This window comes from Callithrix jacchus, chromosome 15 (assembly GCF_049354715.1).
Source record: "Callithrix jacchus isolate 240 chromosome 15, calJac240_pri, whole genome shotgun sequence".
Classification (NCBI taxonomy): domain Eukaryota; kingdom Metazoa; phylum Chordata; class Mammalia; order Primates; family Cebidae; genus Callithrix; species Callithrix jacchus.
This window is the reverse complement of record NC_133516.1, coordinates 7,056,640-7,082,944: the sequence shown is the minus strand read 5'-3', so window position 1 is coordinate 7,082,944 and position 26,305 is coordinate 7,056,640. Positions and strand designations below refer to the sequence as shown.

At 39.7% G+C, this 26,305-nt stretch overlaps 1 protein-coding gene across 3 annotated transcripts in view; it reads right to left on the bottom strand.

The window, feature by feature from the left end:
- Positions 1–9,517: 9,517 nt before the first annotated feature.
- Positions 9,518–26,305, bottom strand: part of KCNMB2 (potassium calcium-activated channel subfamily M regulatory beta subunit 2) — a 284,223-nt gene continuing 267,435 nt past the window's right edge. For all 3 annotated transcript variants that reach the window (XM_008981235.4, XM_035276101.3, XM_054245355.2), the window contains exon 5: positions 9,518–11,282. In XM_008981235.4, coding sequence (XP_008979483.2) covers positions 10,998–11,282 — 285 coding nt within the window. In that variant the 3' untranslated portion in view covers positions 9,518–10,997. The remainder of the gene's footprint in view (positions 11,283–26,305) is intronic.

Below are 26,305 nucleotides of genomic sequence, written 5' to 3'. Positions count from 1 at the left end.
GTTGGTCAGGATGGTCTCAATCTCCTGGCCTTGTGATCCACTTGCCTCGGACTCCCAAAGTACTAGGATTACAGGTGTGAGCCACTGCACCCAGTCAAGCTGCATACTTGAAGGAAATTGAGATATGTAGGGTGACTCTGAGGATTTGGTTGGATGGCAGCGACTTTGACTGTGGTGGGAATATAGTGGGGGTGGGGATTGGAATATGTGAGACCATGTGTGTTTAGAAAAAGGACTATTTCAATTGAACATACTAAGTTGTAAGTGCCTGATGGCTATCCAGGTAGAGATGTTCAGAGGCAGTGAAAATAGAACTCTGAGATTTAGGAAGGAGGTGAAAACCAGGTGTACAGATTTGGGGACATCAGTTGGTATTTAAAGGTATTAAAGGCCTGGGCATGAATGGAGTTCCCTGAAAACTCCAAAAGGAAAAATCTTGCTGTGGACAGTGTATATATTTTCAGGCACATTATCTCATTCAATTTTCATAATAATCATCTAGGATGAGGATGAAAGATATCATTTTCATCATGATCTTGAGAGGGAGAAAGCTGAGACATGAGCGAGGTTAGGAATCTTAGTTCCTTAGCTGCAGGAGGGAAGAGCTGAGATAAAGACTAATCTACTGACTCCAAGTCCAGTGCTCTTCCCATCCCACCACACGGGGACACCTGGAAATAGGTTTGCACGCCTCTATCGCATGATTTAGGTATTCTCTAGGAGAGTTTCTTTTTAAGAGAAGCTATTGTATTTTTCTTCAGGTCACATATATCTGTGTTGTATTGTAGAAACCTGGCGTATGCCAAATCATGATGTGTAACGTTCTTTTCTGCAATTTACACCTATTTACTGACAACTGGATGGACATTTAACCCAACAATTGCAGCTAGGCATAGATGACCCTGAATCCTATTTTTCCATGGAGTGATTCCTTTGCAGGTGAATTCTCAGAGGCTCTGCTAACATGGGCATTTTTCTCAGTCCATGTATTTCTAAATCACCTGTCACCGTGATAAGGGTCCCTTTTCCTTATTTTTGACCATGTGCTAAGTAAGCATCCAACCTTGCTACTTAGAATTAAGTTTTAGGCTGTAATAACTCATGTTTATTCAGTGGACATCCTGAATGCCTAAACCAAATCTTTCTGAGGTTTTCCTCATCCACCTTTTATGATCTGTGGAAAGCACTCTCCAAATAGTCCCATAAGTCACGTCAGGAAAGGACCCTGACACAGAGCACCTTGGAATTCAACTGGGTTTGGCCAAGAGGTTAGAAAACCTACTTCTCTCTCTTATTTGCCCAGGAAATGACGCTGACATTTGAAAAAGTGTTACAGAAGAGATCCTGTTATGTGACAAATCGTGACAAAAATTACATGATTTGTGGCATATTTTATTTATTTGGGGAAAAAATCCTGACAATGTCAAATACGTAAAAGTGAGTCAGGCCCTTGTCCCATCTCCTGGGGCATTCAATGCCAGAACTCAGTTGAAAGGAGCAGCTTGAACCCACAGAGGGCAGAAAGGGGCTTGTCACCTACTGTGGCTAACAATTCACTTTCCTGCTTCTAGAAGCTTATGTTAAGGAGGGGTGGGAAAAATGGCCCCAGATTTGTGCCATGACGCTCCCTGTTGTGCTTTTCAGCATCTTGCTTTTTTATTTAATTTCCAAACAATTATACCGATGTCCAGGTCTATTAGTGATTTCCTTTTAGGCAGAAAAACATCACCATCCCGATCCTTTTCTTGAACATCAGAGTTTGCTTATTCTATATTTACTATGATAGTAACCAATCATGACTTATTTATAAGAAGGAATGGTGTCTGAAACTTCTGTCCCCTACCTTCACCCATTTCCAAGTGTCTAGAACAGAGCAACTGCAACTCATTTAGGATGTGAATGTGTCTTGCCTGGTGAAAAATTTGAATAAGCCATTTCTTCCAGAGGTGTGTGTGTGTGTGTGTGTGTGTGTGTGTGTAGACCTCTGAAACACTGCGACCTCTTTCCCAGTACATCAGACTTTCTGAGTATTCAAATTATTTTTGTGGGAGCAGAAAGTGTTTCATCATATGAAGAAAATGTTGGTCATCTATAGCCATCCTTTCTTTTTAGGAGAATAAAAATGTTTCCAGTATGATAACATTTAGCCATGTATCAGGTAACTTTCTTTTTACTTTTTTTCAGTTTGCTAGAAGTTAGAGAGTGAAAGTAAAGAATGAATAATATTTTCACTTTCCGAATTGATAGCTCCTGTTTGTGTCCTTAACCTCAAGTTGAAATGAACGCTGGCTAATCCTTGCATGAAGGTGTGAGCATACTCACAGTGTCTGTTTAATCGGAGCTCCATTTCTTGACTCCTTTCTGGGGAAAAACAAGGAACTTGGGTCCAGCGCATGTGGCCTCGTTGTTAACAGGCATGGAATGTGTGTGTCCATCCCCACTGCTCGTCTGCGCTCTCCCTGTACCTCTTGTTTTCTTTTTGGGTCACTCTGAAGTTTCTAGACTCAGATGCGCCCTTGCTCAGCCTCATGCTTCTGTGTTAACAGGCAGTTTCTGGGATTTGAGACATGCTAGATGAGATTCAATACTGGGACCAAATCCGTTCTTTCACCACTTGGGGGAGTGGGTGGGAATCCTCCTCAGAGGTTCCTCCCTGAGAGGAGCTGGGAGCAAGTGATAATAACCCACGCTAATCTCTCGGCTTCTACTCCACGTTGCTCTGATTTGGATGCTTTCAGATCCTCCTGGACTGACCTTAGTGGTGAGATTCTATTTGGCAGAGTTAAGGCTGGGGCCAGTCTTAGGAAAATCTACAGGAGAGATGAAGCTTGTCTTAAGAATCTTTTATTGCTGTGAAATTTGCTGTGTTCATCTTTCTACTTTGTCTCCAAACTCTTAGTGCACATTCTTAAAAGAATGATCATTATGTATCCCCACCAAAACCTCACCTTGAATTGTAATAATCCCCATGTCATGGGTGGGGCCAGGTGGAGATAATTGAACCATAGGGTGGTTGCTCCTATACTGTTCTTATGGCAGTGAATGAGTCTCACAAGATCTGATGTTTTTGTGAATGGGAGCTCTCCTGCACAAGCTCTCTTGCATGCTGCCATGTAAGATGTTCCTCTGCTCTTCCTTTATTTTCTGCCATGATTGTGAGGCCTCCCCAGCATTTGGAACTGAGTCAATTAAATCTCTTTCCTTTGTAAATTTTCCAGTCTCGCGTATGTCTTTATTAGCAGCATAAGAGCAGACTAATACAGTAGGGTATATAATTATTGCCATTTTCAAGAATGCACACTGAGAGTTTGGAGGCACTGCAGCAGGGCATTTGTGAAAGAAGACAGACGACTAGCTTGGATACAGGAGGTCAGGACAGTGCAGATGAGATTTAGCTAAACCTTAAAGGATGCGTATGACTTAGCCAAGTGGAAAGAAGGGAGATCAGAGAAGTGTGAAGCAGAGGAAATAGTAAGTGCAAAAGCCCAGAGGCGTGAAAGAATTTGGAAAATGGCAGATGGCCTTGGTCTGGAACGGCTGAGGTGTAAGTTAATGTGGGAAACAGACTTGATGGGCCAGTTCCCTCCGCAATCCAAGTCATTTGTGGAAGCAAAACTTGCTCGTTTTTCTTAGGAGTGTGAGTCTTCCTTAATAAAGGCTGGTCTGCAGTCCCTTGTCGAATGAAAAATCTCCTCTTTTTAGCTTGCTTTGATGCCTGCAAATGCAACGGTTTGGGCTGGATTTGACTTACTGCTTCCCATAAAACAGAAATGAAAATGGAGAGAATGTCCGCATGAAGGTAGCTTGTAATTTTCCAGCAGCTGCTTTTCAGAGATCTCGAATGATCGTGACATCAGAGGTAAAGTAACTTGCTGGCCTTCCCTGGTCTCCCAGAGTCCCTTTGCTCCAGTTCTCCATGGGATTTCTGTAAATTGAGTGTGGTGGTTATGGCAGGAGTTTTTGAGGCTACTCGACTTTGAAAGACTTCCTTCTTAAGAGAGGAAACAGTTGTGTATTTTCATTGTTGGAGAATTTGAGGAAACAGTTGTGTATTTTTATTGTTGGGTAATTTGGACATGTGGCTTCTCAAACATACCAAGTGAAATCTTTTAAACAGTCTTGGATGTTTGCCGGGTGAACCCGCGGACTGTATTTAAAGGGTTGTTTATTCAGCCAGATAGCGTGACATTTTCAAAGAAATTGAGAATTGGAAGAGGGAAAGCCCCTGTTAGTATGAGCACAAAACCGGTTACAAGTGGCCTTGACTGGCCAGCCTAGACTGGCTCCTGAAATTTCTGTTGGCAGATACCTGAGCTATATTTAGAGCACTCACTTTATCTAGGAATGCTGACATTTCCCAGCTGATCATGACTTTCTGGAAATGGACCTAAATGCAGAACTGGCACCAAATTCTGCATCTGTCACAACAGTTGGAAAGGAAGGGGTATATTTTATGAGTCCCCAGTCTGAACTCCCTGATTTCTTCTCAATATTGCTAGATGTTAGCTACAGCAGCTGAATGCTTTTGGTTAGAGACAGACACTGTCAGCTCTTCCAAAATGATACTTCTGTCATGCTCAAGAAGGCACAGGGAGAGCCGATTTTGTTTGCTCACCATGAGAAGGAACTAAGTGTCAGAGTTTGCAGCTGCCTTGTAGAAACAGCTAGAATTTTAATGTAGCAAGTAAAAGGGTTGAGATTTGGTGATTCTCTAACTAGAGGAGGCTGATGGGTTTGGGCAGACTTTAGGTGAGGTTATCCTATGGATGCTGAGCTGTGGAAATAGCCACAGTGTTGCAGATAGCAGGTGGGGCTCCAGCTGGTGAGTAATGCTTTCTGTTGATTTATCTGTGATAAGAAATATCACTGGATGGTCCAAGGAGTACTTACTTTCTTAAATGTTATGATGTGGGACAAAAACTTAAGAGGTAGGAAGAAGGAGAATTCATTCCTTCATCTTCTTCATGCTCCTGAATGTTGATTTGCTCAAAAATAAGCAGGGAAGGGGCAATTGAATCTGTGAAGAACAAATAGGTATTACTCAACCCCAGGGACAACAGCCTTAAGAAATTGAGAGAATTTCCTTAGTATCTGGTGAATAGTAATGGTTGCTTAAATTAGATTATTAAAATTCAGAATCATTCCTCATATATTGTCACTCCTTTCCCTTCTCTTAAATTAGTTTTCCTTTAACTGTAAGTTCTTATTATATCAGTTGTGAATCCTCTGGTTAATATTTCTCTATGAAGACATTTTCTTATTTGCCATTATTGATGAGTTTCAAACACCCAAGTATTTGCTTTAAAAAAGAGATTGACTGTTTGATCCCTTTTTTTCCCACTTGTAACTTCATCTCTTGCCAGTTATGCAAAACGTTGATAATACAACATTGCATTTTCATCCAATTCCTCAGCAATCTTTTTCAATTAACGAATCAATTTCTTTAGTTACCTGCCATCTTTTTCTAAGGGAACTTCTTGTCTTCTGCTAAAATCAGAATATTCCTGCGTCTCTCTCTTAGTGAAAATCAGAAATACTTCTTTCCCCTTTTAAGTTAATTGTGTGCTTACTGAGTGAGTCATGCATGGAAAAATTGCAAAGTAAAAGTTGAGCACTGGCTCTTTGCTCTTTTAGCCTTTCAGTAATACTTGCTTTCCTTCCCATATATTTGGTATTCTTTTCCTCCTTCACCGGAAATCTGGGAGAAGATTTTGGGACAAGAATCTGGTGTGAGTTTGTTTCACATTTCCTGTAGGGGACATCTGCTGCTCTTGCCTGCCCAGAACCCCTTCTTCTGTTCTTTTCACACGCCAGTTGACCTTTGAGGAATTATCTGACCTTTCACTTAGTGTGGCAGCTAATTACATGCCCTGCCCATCACTACAGAAGTGGGCATTAATGTTATGCTGTAAGTCTGGCCCAAAGGAGTTTACTATCCTCTGAGCCACACTGGTGGGCCCAGTAGTGGACAGTGATACACAGAGAACTCGCAACTTAGTATCTTGCCAGTTTTTATTAATTGCCAATTTATAGTAACTTAATTAATTTATATTAAATGCCAACTTATATATGCCAATTTGTATTAATACTGGGGTTTTCTCCTACTGTATAGAAATAGGGGTTTTGTGAACATGTAGTTGCTTGAGATGATCTTTGCTGGTATGCGATGAGAAATGCAGTCAAAAGAAGGAAAACAGCTGAGGCGGGCAGTGGGGAAGAGAGGTTTTTATGAAGAGAAGTGGAGTCTGCTTCCTAAATAATTTTTTAGTAATGCTAATATACTAGTTGGTGAAGTTGTGTAGAGGGTGTAGAAGACTGAAGCTTTCTTTATGGTCTCTTAATATACTATGTTGGTAACCAGTCATACTACACCTTGCAAGGGCTTGGAGATTAAATTTGTCTTAAGGTTAAGGAACAGTTCTGGAAGCCCTAATTAAGTGATTATATTATTTGAGAGAACGACTTCTTTTTCCATCTAAATGAAACACTTATCACAAAATCACAACTGAAGTTCACAGACTGACATTCTCTTCCAAAGCCTTGGCATTGCACTGCAGAATTCATAGTACCTTAGCCAAGACAAACCCATGGCGATTATAGTAACATTTTGTTAGGAGCACTGCTATGCTCTCAAGTATTCTGAATCTGGTTGTCATTAAGTTGAATGAGAATGTAATGTAGAGTTTCAGCAGTGTTATTTTTCAGGTCAAGTCATATTTAAGAGGTGGTGCATGATGAAAACGAACAGACATCAGAAGGATTTAGCTAGCTCATCAGTTTAATTCGTACATGAACATTTGGGTTCTAGTGGATATATTCTTAACCTTTTAAAATTGATATCCTCTGTGCTACCTTCATCAATTTCCCTTTATGTCATAATTACATCTGAATCGGCTATTTTTCATGGTCTTATGTTTGAAACAAATGGAAATTGCTCTTCCCCATTCCCTCCTCCATTTCAATAAAATAACATAAATAAAATAATTCTATGCAGGAGTATTGATTTTATTTTGTGTAGATTTTGTGGGTAGATATTACAGGGAGACAGATTTCAACAAGTTGAAATCATGAAGTGGTGACCTAACCCATCACTGGCAGGTAGTAACCATTTCTATTGCTAGATAATTCCTGCTTAAGATCTTATAGAAGGGATTTATTTATTGATGTGTGTTTTGGGCAAAAAGACATTCGAGAGCTATTCTAGCTTCAAGAGACTATATACTACTAGTGGGTCTACTAATACCATATGTACATTTATTATTATAATAACTGCTATTATTACTATTAAGCCTATTAAGTACTTTATACAATGCTTGATATTTACATACATAAGCCATTTAAGCCCCATACCAATACTTTGTAAATATTATCCCCAGCCATGTGGATTAGATACCTAACTGTTGTTCTCTTTTTTATTTCGTGTGTGTTCGGTGACCCTTCTAGTTGGTTCCAAAGGCATTCTTATATTCTTAAATATAAGGCAGTGTTGTATACTTCGTATTATTTCTTACAGTTACTTCAAATATGGAAGGGCAGAACAGATTCAGTACAGAGGTTATTTGTTCAGTCCTGCTGCGCACATCATGCTGACAAACTTTTCTGAGGAGCCCTGAAACTGTTTCCTGAGTGTACTTTCCCATATGGCCCATACATCAAAGTGGTTACTGTAGAGCTGTGACTGTTCTTACTAAAGTATTTTACAAGGGGAGAGAAAAGAGCAGAAGTTAAGAAGAGAAGGAACAGTGTCTACCTTCAATCATCCTTGCTTCCTTATATGGATGATGAGAACCCCCTTTCTTGCTTGAACACTGTTTATTTCAGTGCTTGGTGGAGGAGAAGGGAAATTTAGCTATTCTTGTGTTATAACAAACCATTCCTTTAAAATGATTGTTTTAACTCACTCGAATCAATTCCTCATATTGTTTTGCTATCCTGCTGGCCTCACTTTAAATGCCAGTGGAATGATTACAGTGTTAAGATATTTCACCCACAGAAACGATAAGAAAATTATGGCTTGACATACTGAAAATAATACTTGTTTTATAAATGCCATACATAGTCATTTTTTGGTCATTCACAGCAATGGGAAAGGGTAGCCTGCTGGAACCCTGAATGTCACGTGGTCTACATAAAAGGCATTTTATGATGGCTACACTGTCATTACCGTCAGCTAGTGTTTCGCCAGTAGCTTTCTACAGAATCATGTATTTTATTATAGCGATTTGAAAGCAATCATTGGTGCATTTGCCACTTCTGGGTTTTAATACAATTGCAACTCAGAGAATCTAAAATCAATAAAGTTTTAGATGGCATGTGCCAATTGGATAATGGAAGTGATTTGGAAGTGTAGACGTTTATACCATTTGGGGAAGTCATTCTTGTTGAATAATATGGAGATCAGGGCTCTGCTTCTAGCAGATGGAAATGCAGCTTTAGGGCTTAACAAGGAAAGACTTACTGGGAATATCAACGGAAAGGAGGTTTTTTAATCCACAGATTGCTATACACAGATTCTGTTTGAGAATCACACCTGAGCTCTGAAGTTAATAAATGGTATTCGTTCCTCCTTTCACATGCCTGGGATGGACCGTGAGTGTTAAAAGGGACCTTGGTGATCAGCTGACCTCACCTCCTCATTTTACAGCCAAGGAAGTCAAGAGACTAACTGAGAACTTTAAAAACCCGTCACCTTATCTCCAGTGAAGTCTTTGACTTTCAGTCCCATGTTCTTTCTTCACTCCTATGATCTTTTTCCAAGCCTCAGCATCCCCAGTGTTATCTAAAAGATTCCAAAATCACGGAAATGGCCACCATAGCAGGAAAGCTACAGACTATCCTCTTACCTCTTCACCATCTTAGTACATGGGGAAATTATTTAACATCTCTTAGCTTCAACATTTTCATCTGGAGGATGAGATAATAATACCTCCTCCGATAGGGTTATTAAACGATTAAGTTAGTTAATGTGCAAAGCATTTAAAACATTATTATTAGTCCTAGATCTTTCTCCTTTAATAATGAGCATTAATTGTGTATATATCTAAATTATTTGAAGGGGCTGTTGCTGTATTGGGATTCTAGAAGGCACCAGTTAATCTCTTTTTGGTGTCATTATTTAAAAATTTCTACATTGTTATCTTAAACATTATTTGGGAATTTTAATAAAAATTCAGAGTTAAGTAAAAATAATCCATCTGATAATTTCACTCACATATATTTCACTGTTGGATCGCTCAGAGGGAAGCCTAAGGAACATTAAGGACGGCACATTTTCAGCTCTATAGTCTCAAATATTTCCTTAGAATCTTCAGAATTATATTCTTTAAGTGGAGTAGAAATAAAAGAGTTTTTCATCCTATTTTCAAATGGTCACAACGTTATACGTATGTGTTTGGGTGTTAAGAAACTTTCTTTGTAATCACTCAAAATACCTTTAAAAATAGTGAAATACCAATTTTTGGAATACCATAGGCTTGTCAGCTCAGAATGCAAGAAGTATTCGAATCTTGCAATTTACTAGATTTTTAAAAAAATTTTTAATTACACATTTGAAGTCCTGATTACATCCTAGGGATTTATTTGCTTATGAAAAGTCAAACTATGAATTACAATATTGCAGAATAATTTTCCACTTCATCAGATTAGTTTTACCATTCATTCCACAAATGACTGTAAAATTTCGCAATACCTAAAAAACTTTGATACTACATTACAAAAAGGTACTTAAATATAGATGAGAAAGATAGATGTTTGTCTTCTTCTTTTTATATTGATATTAAATGAAAGATGGAATGTTTTTATTTGAAATCAATCCCACCTATTTTCCCCCAGACACAGTAAGTAAATAGCAATGTGAACAAAGGCTTTATGTCTGTTATTCAGTTCAAATATGTGTTAGAAAAAAGATCTGTTCAGTGTATAAAATATATCAACAAAAAGGGAATCGTAAATAGAAAAATAAAACATGTAGAAGAGACAAATATTCTGTGCACATAGCTTTAAAATCCCAATAGGGAACAGTTGTCAGAAGAAGATACTACACATTCATTAACTTAAACATAAACTCCCAAGAGCAATATTCCAACACATCAATTTGCCACAACAGATTTACCCAATGAAATCAGTCCACCAATTTTTACCAGCAAGTAGCATCTTAATTTTACCATCTAACAGTTAAATTGAAATGAAATAAGGATTTCCACACAAATATTAGTAACACAGACTTGTCTGGATTGTAATGGAGCACCTACCAAGATTCAGTCAGCTCATAGGTAATGATACTCCTTATAAGTATCGTCTCTTCACACAGTAGCAGGGTCTTAAGTGGAAAAGGGGTCTGTTCATTTTCTACATAAATCATGGGAAGATATTATAGAACTGGCTAATGAAAACAGCTTATATTTTGGAAATTAGTTTTAAAAATCTAAAGTTATAAATAAAAAGTGATGGAAAAAGAGTAGCTGGCTGGGTTTCTTCTCTTTTTTACAGTGATATGGTAAAAAATACAAGGAAAGCACCTAACTTCCTTTAATTTGGAAATCTGGTCCCTTCGCTTGCTATAGGGCTCAGTTTAGAACAAGAAAAGAAAAAAATATTTTTGGCTGTAGCTTTAGTAAACGATGAGTGATAAAAAATTTTGTTTTCAAGACAACTCAGAACACAGACTTTATCACATTGATGTCACCTACATTCCTTACAAAGCTTGGCAAATGAATAACTGAGCCCTATTTTGGTGGAATGAGAGAAGAAAGTACTAGTTCCAGCACAGAAATAAGATTATGAAAACCACCAACTGACACAAAACAGTTATTTCTTCTCCTGAATAATAAAGACATCATGTTTGCATATAGAACAGCTTTTGCATTATTGCTCTACGTATAAGAATATATTAGGGAACTCATAACAGACCGCACATTACAAACTTAAGGTTCTTTGGTGAAGAATGAAAGAAAACAGTATTTGAGCTTTAACAAAAATCATTTTATCCACTTTTGCATTTATCTATTGATCCGTTGGAGCCTCTCACAGAGCAGGGAGAGGTACTGTGTAAGTTTCACCATGGCCACAATTGCCACTCCCCCAGCCATCATGCAGGTCGGCCAGAAGAGTGAATGGAACAGCACGTTGGAACTGTAGAGTTTGGTTAGGATAACGCTCTTCTGGTTTCCTTCTGGGTCAGAATAGCAGGAGAAGTGTTGGTACTTCCTGAAGTTTTCCATGACAACATTCACCAGGGACATGGATTCTTCAAAGTTTTTTCCACACTTAGGTATATAGGAGCACTGCAGAGAATGAGACAAACTGTTACTAGAAGATACTCTGCGTGTTTCAGACTCGAAGAGGGTGTGGAGTATTGTGTCCAAATTAGTGAGCTGTGGAGTGACCATGGTGGTTATTCTTTTCATATTCAAGCTGGAGCCTTTGGAAATACTAATAAATAACAAACTGGTTAAAACAATATTCTAAGGTATCTGACCAAGATGTCCCTTGATCGCTCACTTATATGATTGAAATAAATGACAGATATACTATTAGCTTGATCTAATCATTCCATGTTGCATACATAAAATAAATTAAATGACTCCCAGTGGATTCTTTCTGCTATAGCTAGGTACGATAGGTTTTAATTGTTCTCTATTGAACATACTTCTTTATGGAATCAGAATGTTACCTCTGCCATCTTTTTTGTCAGTCCACATCTGTCCACATAACAGCAAACCTTCCGGTTCTCACAGGGAGAGTAGGTTACTCTTATCTTTTTGTCTTGGCTTCATTTTATTTGGTTACCTTAAAACTGATAAAAGAACAGCTACACTTCCATTGAATTACTGAAAAAGAAATCTCATAATGTGTGGGAATATTGAATAGCTAAAAAGCTGAGATGAGTGGGTCAGATGCATTTAGATGCCAAAGTAGCTTTTCCTATAAGCCGAGGAAAAATAAAGCAGAACCGAATAAGTTTGTTCTTTAATCACCACTCACCTAAGAACTTCCGCTACCTCTCTTTCGATCTTTTCACCTCTCTTTTCTTTGGGTATCTCTTTTGCATGTCTGTCCTTTCTTTATTGCTGCACACTTTGATATGGTTTGGCTCAGTGTCTCCACCCAAATCTCACTTGAATTGTAATTCCATGAGTCAGGAGAGGGGCCTTGTGGGAGGTGGTTGGATCATGGGAGCAGCTTCCCCCATGCTGTTCTCATGATAGAGAGTGAGTTCTCACGGTTTAAAACTGTTTGGTGGTTCCTCCCTTACGTTCTCACTCTTGCTTGCTGACATGAGAAGACGTGCCTTGTTCTCCTTCATTTTATGCCATGATTGTAAGTTCCCTGGGGCGTGTCCAGCCCTTCAGAACTGTGAGTTAATTAAACCTTTTTTCCTTTTGATATTTATAAATTACCCAGTCTCAGGTAGTATCTTTATAGCCATGTGAAAATAGACTAATACAGATAATTGGTACCAAGACGATGGGGTATTGCTATAAAGATAAAGCAAAAATATAGAAGCGACTTTAAAACTGGGTAACAGGCAGAGGTTGAAACGGTTTGGAGGACTCAGAAGAAGACAGGAAGATGTGGGAAAGTTTGGAATTTCCTGGAGATTTGTTGAATGGTTTTGACCAAAATGCTGATAGTAATAGGGACAAAGAAGTCCAGACTGAGGTAGTCTCAGATGTAGATGAGAAACTTACTGGGAACTGAAGCAAAGGTTGTGTTTGCTATGCTTTAGCAAAGAGACTGGTAGCATTTTCCTCTAGCTCTAGAAATCTGTGGAACTTTGAACTTGGGAGAGATGATTAGGGTATCTGAAAGAAGAAATTTCTAAGCAGCAAAGTACTCAAAAGGTTACCTGGCTTTTCCTGCAATGTACAGTTATATGTATTCACAAAGAGATGATTTGAAATTGGAGCTTATGTTTAAAAGCATAAAGATTTGGAAAATGTGCAGTCTGACCAATGGTAGAAAAGAAAAACCCATTTTCTGGGTAGAAATTCAAGCTTCCTGCAGAAATTGGCAAAAGTAAAGAGGATCTGAATGTTAATAGCCAAGACAGTGGGGAAAATGTCTCCATATCATGTCAGAGATTTTTGTGGCAGCCCCTCCCATCACAGGCCTGGAGGCATGGGAAGGAAAAATGGCCTATGGCCCTGCTGTGCTGTGCAGCCTTGCAACTTGGTGCCCTGTTGTCCAGCCATGCTAGCTGTGGCTATAATGGGTTAAGTTACAACTCAAAGGTCATTGCTTCTGAGGCCATTGTTTAGAGGGTGTACACCCCAAGCCTTGGCACCTTCCAGGTGTTGTTGGGCCTATAGGTGTGCAAAAGACAAGAGGTAAAGTTTTGGAACTTCCACCTAGATTTCACAGGATATGTAGAAATGCCTGGGTGTCCAGGCAGAATTCTGATGCAGGGGAGGAGCCCTCATGGCGAACCTCTGCTAGGGCAGTGTCAACGGGAAATGTGTGGTTGGAGCCCCCATACAGAGTTCCTACTGAGGCACTGCCTAGTGGAGCTGTGAGAAGAGGGCTGTTGTCTTTCAGACTCCAGAAGGGTAGATCCACAGACAGCTTGCACTGTGTGCCTGGGAAAGCTGCAGGCACTCAGAACCAGCCTATGAAAGCAGCTGCAGGGACTGTACCCTGCAGAACCACAGGGTGAAGCTGCCCAAGCCTTGGGAACCCACCTCTTGCATCAGTGTGCTCTGGATATGAGACATGGAGTAAAAGGAGATTATTTTGGAACTTTAAGATTCATTGACTGCCTGACCAGGTTTTGGACTTGGATGGGGCCTGTGATCCCTTGTTTTAACCAATTTCTCCCATTTAGAATGAGTGCATTTACCCAACGCCTGTACCCCCATTGTATCTTGGAAGTAAATAACTTGCTTTTGATTTTACGGGCTAATAGATGGAAGGGATTTGCTTTGTCCCAGATGAGACTTTGAACTTGGACTTTTGAATTAATGCTGGAATGAGTTAAGACTTTGTGAGACCATTGGGAAGGCATGATTGGTTTTGAAATATATAGAGAACATGAGATTTGGGAAGAGTCAGGGGCAGAAGGATATGGTTTGGCTCTGTGTCTCCACCCAAGTCTCATCTCAAATTGTAATTCCCATGTGTCAGGGAGAGAACTGGTGGGAGGGGACTGGATCATGGAGGCGGTTTCCCTATGCTGTTTTCATGAGATATTATAGTTTAAAAGTGTTTAGGCCAGGTGCGGTGGCTCACGCTTGTAGCCCCAGCACTTTGGGGCTCTGAGGCAGGTGAATCATGAGGTCCAGAGATTGAGACCATCCTGGCCAACATGCTGAAACCGCATTATCTACTAAAAATACAAAGATTAGCTGGGCATGGTGGCATGCACCTGTAGTCCCAGCTACTCAGGAGGCTAAGACAGGAGAATTACTTGAACCTGGGAGGCGGAGGTTGCAGTAAGCTGAGATTGCGTCACTGCACTCCAGCCTCACAACAGAGTGAAACTCCGCCTCAAAGACAAAAAAAGTATTTGACAGCTCCCCCCTCGTGCTCTCTCTCTCCTGCCACTTAGAGAAGATGTCTTTTTTCCCCTTTCCCTTCCACCATGATTGTAAGGTTCCTGAGGCCTCCCCAGCCACATGGAATTGTGAGTCAATGAAACCTTTTCCCTTTTCAAATTACCCAGTCTCAATTATTCTTTATAGCAGTGTGAAAACAGATTAATACACACTTAAATCTTTGGATTTTTTATTCTTTGGTATCTCTCTTTTCCTTCCTTGCCCTTCCTTTAGCCCCCACCTGGCTTTAAATCTTTCTTTCTGTTCCTCTTCCTTTATTTATATTAAAAAAATCCAAACCTTTATTTTTGTCCTTCCCTTTATCCTATTTCTTAGCTAGATACAGATGGAATTAAATTACTTTTTGTGTAGTTTTTCTTTTTATTTTGTGTTAGATATAGTTGGGTATGTTTTTTTAATTAAAAAAGCTATCTGTGAGGAAATCTCTGTAACCTGTTTCCTTGGTTTATAAATGTGCTGTGACAAAACTGATAGGATAATGAGGCTTTTTTTTTTTTTTAGCTTGGAAAGAAGTGATTTAAGTCACTTTTCTGGGAAATGTTGGGGGTTTTGGTTAACTCTAGTCTCTGTTGGTAAGAACCTTTCAATAGACTTTTTACTTTCCTGCCCCTTGTTTTATATATATGTTATCAAGTGATTAATTTATCTGATTTATCAGAATTGAATTGGTTTCTGTCAGAATTACTGCTTCTCTGTACAGTGTTTAGTGTGAGTGGAAACACTATGTTCCTTTTTCAAAACATTGTTATTTTTAGTTGGAAAACTATCATAATAAACTGATTTTATTTATGAAACCCACATCTTGCTGTCATTTACCAAATTACAAATTGTGACTATAAGTATTCACATATATGACTTTTACAATGTGATTGGTACCCCTGTGCAAAGCACAACCTCCATGACTATACACAGAGACACAGATAAGGTTAACTTTGAGGTACATTGATGTAAGTTTTGGGGTAGAAGCTTGAAATTTCAGAAAAATTTAGACCAGATTTCCCAGGAATGAAATATTTAAAAAACAAAGAGTTTTAGCTAATGAAGTATATTTGGATTACTCTTTTCCCTGACTATTAGTGGACACACAGGCACCTTGCTTTTTTTGCTGAGCTGTAATCATTGAATTATTTGACTATAGATAGCAGGAAAGTTCTTTGACTAGTTAAGAATGGAGGATGAGCATGCTGCATATATTATAAACCATGTTTAATGGGCTATTCTCGTAGCAAGGTCTGGTTGACACCTTAACCAGCTAAGTATAAATGTGGCTACATTCGTATGGGTGAGGAGAGCAGGGGATCATCTTGTACTGATCCTCTTGTACTTGATCCTCTTGTACTTGTATTTATCCTCTTGTACTTGATCCTCTTGTAGCTGAAAGTTTCTCCAAGAAAGCAGAATGTTTCAATCAGTTATAATTTAGTGTAAAACTGGCTTTTGACTGCCATGAAGTGAATTTTCCATGTTAGGCAGTGTGGGAATACCTTTATTTTTGTCCTTCAAAAATGGACATTTTTAAAGATGCCCTGATCATTTCTTTAACATTTTTAGAAATATTTGTTGAACCAAAGCATTTAAAAAATAACAGACATACCATTTCTGGTTGAATTTAAACTATGACTGCTTCAGGTATCTGTATATTTTGGTGCCAAGATAGTTTATAGAAGAAATTTCAATGGTGAACAGTGCTAAGTTATTGAAATGATCTCAGTAAAAATGGCATTGCATTGAAAGTGAAGTTTTTTCTTTTCTTATCCTTTTGTGAATTGATTCAATTTAAAAATATATATTTTTAAAGAAACATCTGTCAGCCAATGGCAATAATTCTGTCAGTAGATAGGATTCTTCATATAAACTACCACTGAGACCATCTGGCAGAACTGTAACACAGGAGCTGCTAATGAAAGTTGAAAGCCAGTGGGCTTTCACAGACTGCATTTGGGCTGGACGGATGAGGCTTGCCTCATACTTGATTGATAGTGGGACTTCAGTGCCAGTGGTACAAATCGTGCAACAGGCAGACACCAGTGGAGAAAAGGTCCTCTGCTGCCCTGGTGTTTTCATCTCTTTCTCATCTTTAACACACACACAAACCAGCTGTCACTAGACTGTTAAGTGCCCCTGGTAATGAGAATTCGACCGTATGTCAATCAGTCATCTACTTTTATTATTGATAGGTCCTTGGTGATCATGAATGTATGAGTATATAACAAGCTCCTAACTTGTGTTCAGGAGATCTGTTTACTGTGACTGTAGGCAAGTTATGTGGCCTCTCAGAGTCAATATTTTAAATCTATATAATGAGGTTAATAGAGCCTTCATGGCAGATGTGTGTGTGTGTGTGAGGATTAAATGATGAATATGTGTAAAGCCTCAATAACTTTTCATTAACATGTTTTTCTATTGGAATTTCACATTTGTGCACATGATCTTCTGAAAGTCTTCAATCAAGCATCACAAACTAAACCATGAAATCTCTAAGAAAAGCAAAATTACTAGTTGCATGGGTTTTGCAGAGGCAGTCCTGTTGAATGGCGCTGACATCCTGTCTCTTGCCCTTTTGTCTTAGGAGCTTTGCATTATGCGGAATTCTACACTAGGGTTCTAGCTTTTTGTTTCTGTGGCTCAAATGATGGCCGCGAGTATGTTTCTTAGCCAGGTGTGAATTTAGAATGAAGATTTAGTTATCCTATGATTTTATCATGTGTTTGGAGAGTATTTTCATGTCACTGGTTTTGAACACATAGAATGCATTTCAATACACAAAAGTTTACTGAGATATAACTTAGTTGGAAAAATAAAATTTAGATAGAAAAGATAAACATCCATCATTTTTAGGTCTTTCTTTTTCAGTGGGAGGTGGAGGAAAGGGAAGATTTAGCTTTTAGACCCTGCATGATATATGACACAAAGAACATGTGAGTAATAATTTCATATATACAACGTATTTCAGTACTGATGAAAATATGTTAATATTTTTACCATGATTATAGGTCATTCTTTCTTTTCTGCTGTAACATGTGGCTATATAAATGTATCAAACCTTTGAAGCAGGCATTCAGTGGAAGGTTTAGACTCACACCTACCTCTCTTAATCTTGAGTTTTGTTAATAAAATCCTACTGCTTTTCCCAGTCCTTAGATTCTTGACAGACAGAAACTTCTCCTTAGTATTGAAAACCCCAGGATGGACCTATGGTTATGTGCTCTCCCTTCCCAACTGAAGAACCTTTCATGCTGTCCGTGTCTCCTGATCACCCTTTCCCTCTTGTAGGCAATTCAGGTCCAGCAATTGCATCTTCTCTCTGATTTTTGGAGAACTGACTGAATTTTTTTTCTTAGCCTTACTTCCAGAATTTTTTGGAACAGCTATTTTTTTTCTCATGATGTACAGAAGGTTTGAGAAAACACCTGTTGGGCTTTTTTCAGACATGCTTCAGTAGGCTTGTGTGAGGCAAAGAGTGATGTGCCTTCATCTTAAAAATAAGTGATGTGGGGAGGGAGGAGGCAGTAAGAGAGAGTGTTTGGCTGAATAACCTCACTGTCAGCCTCCTTTTCCTTGTGTTGGCAGGAAGGAAGGTATCAATTTCTCAGGTCACATTAAGGGAAGGGTGTGTTTTTCATTTGGCTTTTTATAAAGAGGGAAGTATCTTATTTCTGAAATGGGGTTAGAAGTTTAATCAAACCCAATCAATATTTATTGTCTCTGACATACCATGTAGCATGATATATATGGGTGATAAAAGCATAAACAATATAGGATGTATATAGAGAAATATATGATTAAATGGAATGGGAATGCAGCTAAAGCACCTTTCAGTAAAGACTGCCATCGTAGAGGTAGGCCACAAAGGTACTGTAGGAACTGAGCAGCCAGGTCCTAGTCTGCCATGTCCAGGAAGCAAGAAAGCAAACAAAAACCAAAACTGGAAAGAGCAATGCTCATGTGAAACACAAATATCACTGGTTCCAAAGTCAAGGGGATGTTTCTAGTGTTCTCAAACAATGAATATTGTGCACATATTTATTAAGCATATATAATATACCAGACTTCCCACTCTATGCTTGAGAATGGGACATAACTTGAATGTTCAGAGAATGTATAGATTACCAGCAGGTAGCCTTGAATTCACAAATATATTTGAACTTTTGAATTTTTGAACATTAGTGATGAATAGAGGAGTTGAGAAAATAAAGTGAGACTTTGTTTCTTCCCACTCCTTTTGAGACTTCATGTTCTTTACCAATATATTTTTTTTTAAAAAGTGGATCTTACAACATTTACCTTAGACTTGCTCAGTTTGAGCTTCTAGTATCTGCTTGATTTTGGCAAGTGGACTGCTCCAAGTATTTAGCAGTGAAAAGGAAAGCAGAATTCACACTGTTAGGCACGACTGTTTCTTTCAGTATGGAGACAAGGTCCCACTGCAGAGAGGATTTCCTTTCCTGTCTTTGCCCGTGGGTCTCATATCCATCATGGCACTTCTGTTTGATTTGGAGTAGAGGAGAAACTTGAAAGACCTAGGAAATTGACCAAGGAGCTAGAATCTTCCTGGAGCTTTGTGATTAGATGATACCCAGAGAGTTTAACCATGGAGCCCCCAGAGTCCGGTGTACCCATTTAGTCCAAGAAAGAGGCAGATGTCTAATCTACCTTGACTCTTCACCACACCCCTCCCTCCTGGCAACTGGAAAGGACTAGGTCCCTTTCCCCTACTTGTCTTCTCCACACTCAGTGTCAGCTTCTTTCTGGCACATTCCTTCTTTTACTTATACATAAAGATACCCTCTGCTGCCCAGGTTTCAGTTTTGGAAAGGAGTGACTAAACTCTGTCCATCACAAAAGTGTTTCTGAATCTGTGGTCTGCAGGCAGTTTCAGCAAATGTCTAAGAAATATCTCAAATTTAAAATGCTAATTATGGGATGTCAAATGCCAAATTTCAGGGCCTATTCCCCGCCACCAACCCCCGCTTCTTTTTTTACCCCATTTCAAGGTAAGCTTCTATCTGCTTAATATCTATTCTATGTAAAATGGGGCTGAATCTACAGACCTAATCTTACCTACGGATCACAGGTAATTCTATTCCTTGCTCGCCGTTTCTTACTTGATCCTAAGTGCCTCTTGGAATAGGATGGAAAGGTGTAGATTCTCACCTGTTCACCAAAATATCTGTCAGAAGGATAAATAATTCATGGAATTTAGATGTTTTAGAACTCGTCTTTACTCTCTCAAGGGCATGCTCTAACGTTTTACTCTTTAAGGGCAAGCGTGATAAGTAAAGAGACTTAGATTTTAATTCAGATATAATTAGCTAGTGAATGTGTAACTCTGGGAAAATTATTTTATTATTTTGATCTCAGCTTCATTATGTGTGGGGAACACCCCCCATTCCCCCCCACATCTGGTGTTACCAGCATGTTGTGAGAATATAGTAGGAGAAACTGAATTTGGATTTTTCTACATCATCAGACCAGATATATAGTATTATGTAATATACCAAAAATGGGTATAGTTTTCTTTTTTTGGACTAAACTATATTTTTAATCTACCCTCAAACCATATGGGCATGTTTTGGGAATTCCTGGTGAGTAAAAGAGGTTTTAAACTCCTGAAGGAGATCAGCATTGAGGAATTCAGAAGCAACAACCCGAGTGAATTAACACTCAGCGGCTGCTTTTATGATGCTAGTGATGGCCTGTGGCCAAGGGAGGCAGGGACCCCTGAGCCCTCTTCTGCCTCCCAGAGCCCATTAGTCAGCCGGTGGCTTCGGAGAGCACGAGAGTTGATCAGCTTAAGCAGCTTCGGTCATAATGTTGACAGGAGGTTGGGCACTGGGTTTAAAGGCGAAAGAAAAAACTATCTGAGACAGGGTGAAAATGTAAAAATAAAATCCTTTCTGCCAAGATGCAGGCAGCTTCACTAATACCCTTTCACCTCCTATCGTCTTAGGTCAGCCGTTTTCAGTAGCATCCAATGTATCTCAATACAACCATACCCATTTCTTGGTAACTGTGAGGGAGACCATTATTTTTGGGGAGCATGGGGAGGATAACAGGAAAGGGAGTTGACACTGAGAATTTTTTGTTTTTGCCAGAATTATCTTGAATATTCCTCATTTTGCATGAAGATGGTTTAGTGACCCTTTGACATGGAGATAATTGTGTATTTTCAGTGTGTATATGTCAGATTAAAAGCAGAGGCTAGCTATCCAGAAAATAAAGAACCACTGGGCCAGGAACGTTTGCTGTCTTTTCCCTGAGAGCATTTCCTGATGAGGAAGGGTGGTGAGAGCCTAGGAGGCTAACTGGCATTTCTGACACTCTTGCAGATCTATAAGCAGGAATTATTATTGGAGATCTGTCAAGTTGGGGTCTTGATAATTCCCCTGTTCACTTTGGGTTGAGATTCCAAAGAGCTGCCTGAAATAGACTGGTCCTCACAGGGACTTCCATTCGGATTTGAGTATAACAATTTGTGAAGTCAGAATGAGGTGATCCTGAATGGCAAGTGCCTGGCAGAAGCAAATATTTTTGGAAAAGATGCTGTTATAACATTATCCTAGAATTAAAGTTATTTTTTATAAATAATTTCGGAAATATAATATCTGAAACCTAATTTAAAAAGTCAGATATTGTAAGACAACATGAAAACAAATGAGAGAAAACAAAAACAGAACAGGTACAAACAGTGAAGATATCAAAATCGACTTCATAATGACTGTAATTTTACTTTTTATGCTGAAGGATTTAAAGGACAGTGATTAAAATGTTGCAGAGGCTGTGAGAACAACCCAGGATTGGAGTTCTCCTTGTGTCCACGGAGAGGTGAGTCTGAGCTGCATTTCCAGACTGATCTTTGTTGCCCACGGAACGGGGAAATTCCCAAGTGAAGAGGAGACGCGGGACGCCAGGCAGATATTCCACCTGGCAAAGCCGGCAGCCGGGGTGGCGGCGGCCGGCCCTACCCAGCGCTCCCCACAGGGCGCGCTTGTCCGGGTGCCCCGTTGAACCGGCAACCAGAGACGTGAGAGGGCTGGACTCGAGACTGAGCTAGACTTGGACAGTAGGCCAGCCAGGGGATTGCCGGGACAGAGTGTTAGCGTTGGCCCAGTGGGACGAACAAAACCGCGATTTCAAACAAGCCCCATGCAGACAGCCCGAGACGCACTGAGGGGGAGGGGCGGCCACCATTACCGAGGCAACCCGTCCCTACTGAGATACACACCCACTGCTGACGCAGCCTGCCGTTGCCGAGGCAACCCGCTACAACAGAGAGACTCCGCCACAGGGCGTGGCGGAGAACAGCAGAACGGCAGAGCCAGGGCGAGCATCACAACAGCAGGGCGGAGCCTCGGCAGGCAAACAGTGGATAGTCTGCGTCCTAGCTGGGCAGGACCTCAACGGACATTCAAAAATAAAGCCCAAACCCCTCAACACAGAGCATTTGAGGGAAAAAAAGGGTTTTTTTAATGATCTCTGTTGCAGCAGAATCAAACATAACAGCCTAACAACCCTGAATGAACAACAGAGCTCACAGCTCAGCAAGTAAGCCCCTATAAAGTACAAACTGTCTCCTCAAGCAGCTCCCTGACCCCTCTATATCCAAAAAACTGACATTAGGCAGCCATCATCCTGGGACAAAGATAGCATAAAAAGAAACTGGTAGCATCCCTCGCTGTGCCACAGCTGCTAGAGGTGCACCCCAGACAAGCAGGGTCTGGAGCGGACCTCAGCAGTCGTACAGTGAAGGGGCTAGACTGGTAGAAGGAAAACCAAGCAACAGAAATACTTCATCATCAACATTCTGGGTGTCCACTCAGAGACCCAATCCAAAAGTCAACAACTACGCAGATGACCAGCAGACAAATCCACAAAGATGGGAAGAAACCAGCGCAAAAAGGAGGAAAACACCCGAAACCAGAACACCTCGCCTCCTAGAAAGGACCAAAACTCCTCACCAGCAAGGGAACAAAGCTGGACGGAGAATGACTGCGACGAAATGACGGAATTAGACTTCAGAAGATGGATAATGAGAAACTTTTGTAAGCTAAAAGATCATGTATTAAATCAATGCAAAGAAACTAAGAACCTTGAAAAAAGATTTGAAAAAAGATTCGAGGAAATGATAACAAGAATGGATAACTTAGAGAGGAATATGAATGAATTAAAGGAGCTGAAAAACACAATACGAGAACTTTGCGAAGCATGCACAAGTTTCAATAGCTGAATTGACCAAGCAGAAGAAAGAATATCTGAAATCGAAGACCAACTCAATGAAATAAAACGAGAAACCAGGATCAGAGAAAAAAGCACAAAAAGGAATGAACAAAGTCTCCAAGAAATGTGGGACTATGTGAAAAGACCTAACCTACGTTTGATAGGTGTACCAGAAGGGGATGAAGAGAATGAATCCAAGCTGGAAAATACTCTTCAGGACATCATCCAGGAAAATTTCCCCCACCTAGCAAGACAGGCCAACACTCAATTGCAGGAAATTCAGAGAACACCACAAAGATATTCCGCAAGAAGAGCAACCCCAAGGCACATAATCGTCAGATTCAATAGGGTTGAAATAAAGGAGAGAATACTAAGGGCAGCCAGAGAGAAAGGTAGGGTCACCCACAAAGGGAAGCCCATAAGACTCACAGCAGATCTCTCGGCAGAAACACTACAAGCCAGAAGAGAATGGGGGCCAATATTCAACATTCTTAAAGAAAAGAACTTTCAACCCAGAATTTCATATCCAGCCAAACTGAGCTTCAGAAGTGAAGGAAAAATAAAATCCTTTGCAAACAAGCAAGTACTCAGAGATTTTGTCACCACCAGGCCTGCTTTACAAGAGCTCCTAAAAGAGGCACTACACATAGAAAGGAACAACCAGTACCAGCCATTCCAAAATCACACTGAATGCTAAAGAGCATCAACATAATGAAGAATCTACAACAACTAACAGGCAAAACAGCCACTTAGCATCAAAATGGCAGTATCAAATTCACACATAACAATATTAACCCTAAATGTAAATGAACTAAATGCACCAATCAAAAGACACAGACTGGCAAATTGGATAAAAATCCAAAACCCATCAGTGTGCTGTATACAGGAAACCCATCTCACATGCAAGGATACACAAAGGCTCAAAATAAAGGGATGGAGGAAGATTTACCAAGCAAATGGAGAGCAAAAAAAAAAGCAGGAGTTGCAATTCTCATCTCTGATAAAATAGACTTTAAAGCAACAAAGATCAAAAGAGACAAAGAAGGCCATTACATAATGGTAAAAGGATCGATACAACAAGAAGAGCTAACGATCCTAAACATATATGGACCCAACACAGGAGCACCCAGATACATAAGGCAAGTTCTTAAGGACTTACAAAAGGACTTAGACTCCCACACAATAATAGTGGGAGACTTTAACACTCCACTGGCAATACTAGACAGATCAACCAGACAGAAAATCAACAAGGATATCCAGGGCTTGAACTCAGACCTGGAGCAAGCAAACCTGATAGACATTTACAGAACTCTCCACCCCAAATCCACAGAATACACATTCTTCTCAGCACCACATCACACCTACTCTAAAATTGACCACATAATTGGAAGTAAAGCACTGCTCAACAAATGCAAAACAACTGAAATCATAACAAACAGCCTCTCAGACCATAGTGCAATCAAGTTAGAACTCAGAATTCAGAAACAGACCCAGAGCCGCACAGCTTCATGGAACTGAACAACTGGCTCTTGAATGTTGACTGGGTAAACAATGAAATGAAGGCAGAAATAAAGAAGTTCTTCGAAACCAATGAGAACGAAGACACAACGTGCCAGAACCTCTGGAACACATTTAAAGCAGTCTCTAGAGGAAAGTATATAGCAATAAGTGCCCATATGAGGAGAATGGAGAGATCCGAAATTGACACCCTATCGTCAAAATTGAAAGAGCTAGAGGAGCAAGATCAAAAAAACTCAAAACCCAGCAGAAGACAAGAAATAACTAAGATCAGAGCTGAGCTGAAGGAGATTGAGACACGAAAAACCCTTCAAAAAATCAATAAATCCAAGAGCTGGTTTTTTGAAAAGATCAACAAAATAGACAGACCACTAGCCAGATTGATTAAAAATAAAAGAGAGAACAACGAAATAGATGCAATAAAAAATGATAAAGGGGAAATCACCACAGATTCCACAGAAATTCAAACCATCATCAGAGAATATTACAAACAACTCTATGCACATAAACTAGTAAACCTGGAAGAAATGGATAAATTCCTGGATACCTGTGTCCTCCCAAGCCTAAACCAGGAGGAAGCTGAAACTATGAATAGACCAATAACAAGGTCTGAAGTTGAGGCAGCAATTAAGAGCCTACCACACAAAAAAAGCCCAGGTCCAGACAGGTTCACAGCCGAATTCTACCAGACACACAAGGAAGAGCTGGTACCATTTCTCCTAAAACTATTTCAAACAATCCAAAAAGAGGGAATCCTTCACAAATCATTTTATGAGACCAACATCATTCTGATACCAAAACCCGGCAGAGACCCAACAAGAAAAGAAAACTTCAGGCCAATATCCATGATGAACAGAGATGCAAAAATCTTCAATAAAATATTGGCAAGCCGATTGCAACAGCAAATCAAAAAACTTATTCATCATGATAAAGTAGGATTCATCCCAGGGATGCAAGGCTGGTTCTACATACGCAAGTCTATCAGCGTAATTCACCACATAAACAGAACCAAAAACAAAAACCACATGATTATCTCAACTGACACAGAGAAGGCATTTGACAAAATTCAACAGCCCTTTATGCTAAAAACCCTCAATAAACTCGGTATCGATGGAACGTATCTCAAAGTAATAAAAGCTATTTATGACAAACCAACAGCCAATATCATACTGAACGGGCAAAAACTTAACAGATTAAAGACTTAAACATAAGACCTGGCACCATAAAAACCCTGGAAGAAAATCTAGGCAAAACTATCCAGGACATAGGAGTAGGCAAGGACTTCATGAACAAAACACCAAAAGCATTGGCAACAAAAGCCAAAATAGACAAATGGGACCTAATGAAACTCCACAGCTTCTGCATGGCAAAAGAAACAGTCACTAGAGTGGATCGGCAACCAACAGAATGGGAAAAAATTTTTGCAGTCTACCCATCTGACAATGGGCTGATATCCAGAATTTACAAAGAACTCAAACAGATTTACAGGAAAAAAACAAACAAGCCCATTCAAAAGTGGGCAAAGGATATGAACAGACACTTTACGAAAGAAGACATATATGAGGCCAACAATCATATGAAAAAATGCTCATCGTCACTGGTCATCAGAGAGATGCAAATCAAAACCACATTGAGATACCATCTCATGCCAGTTAGAATGGCGATCATTAAAAAATCTGGAGACAACAGATGCTGGAGAGGATGTGGAGAAAAAGGAACACTTTTACACTGTTGGTGGGAGTGTAAATTAGTTCAACCATTGTGGAAGACAGTGTGGCGATTCCTCAAGGCCTTAGAAATAGGAATTCCATTTGACCAAGCAATCCCATTACTGGGTATATATCCAAAAGACTATAAATCGTTCTACTATAAGGACACATGTACACGAATGTTCATTGCAGCACTGTTTACAATAGCAAAGACCTGGAATCAACCCAAATGCCCATTGATAATAGACTGGATTGGAAAAATGTGGCACATATACACCATGGAATATTATGTAGCAATCAGAAATGATG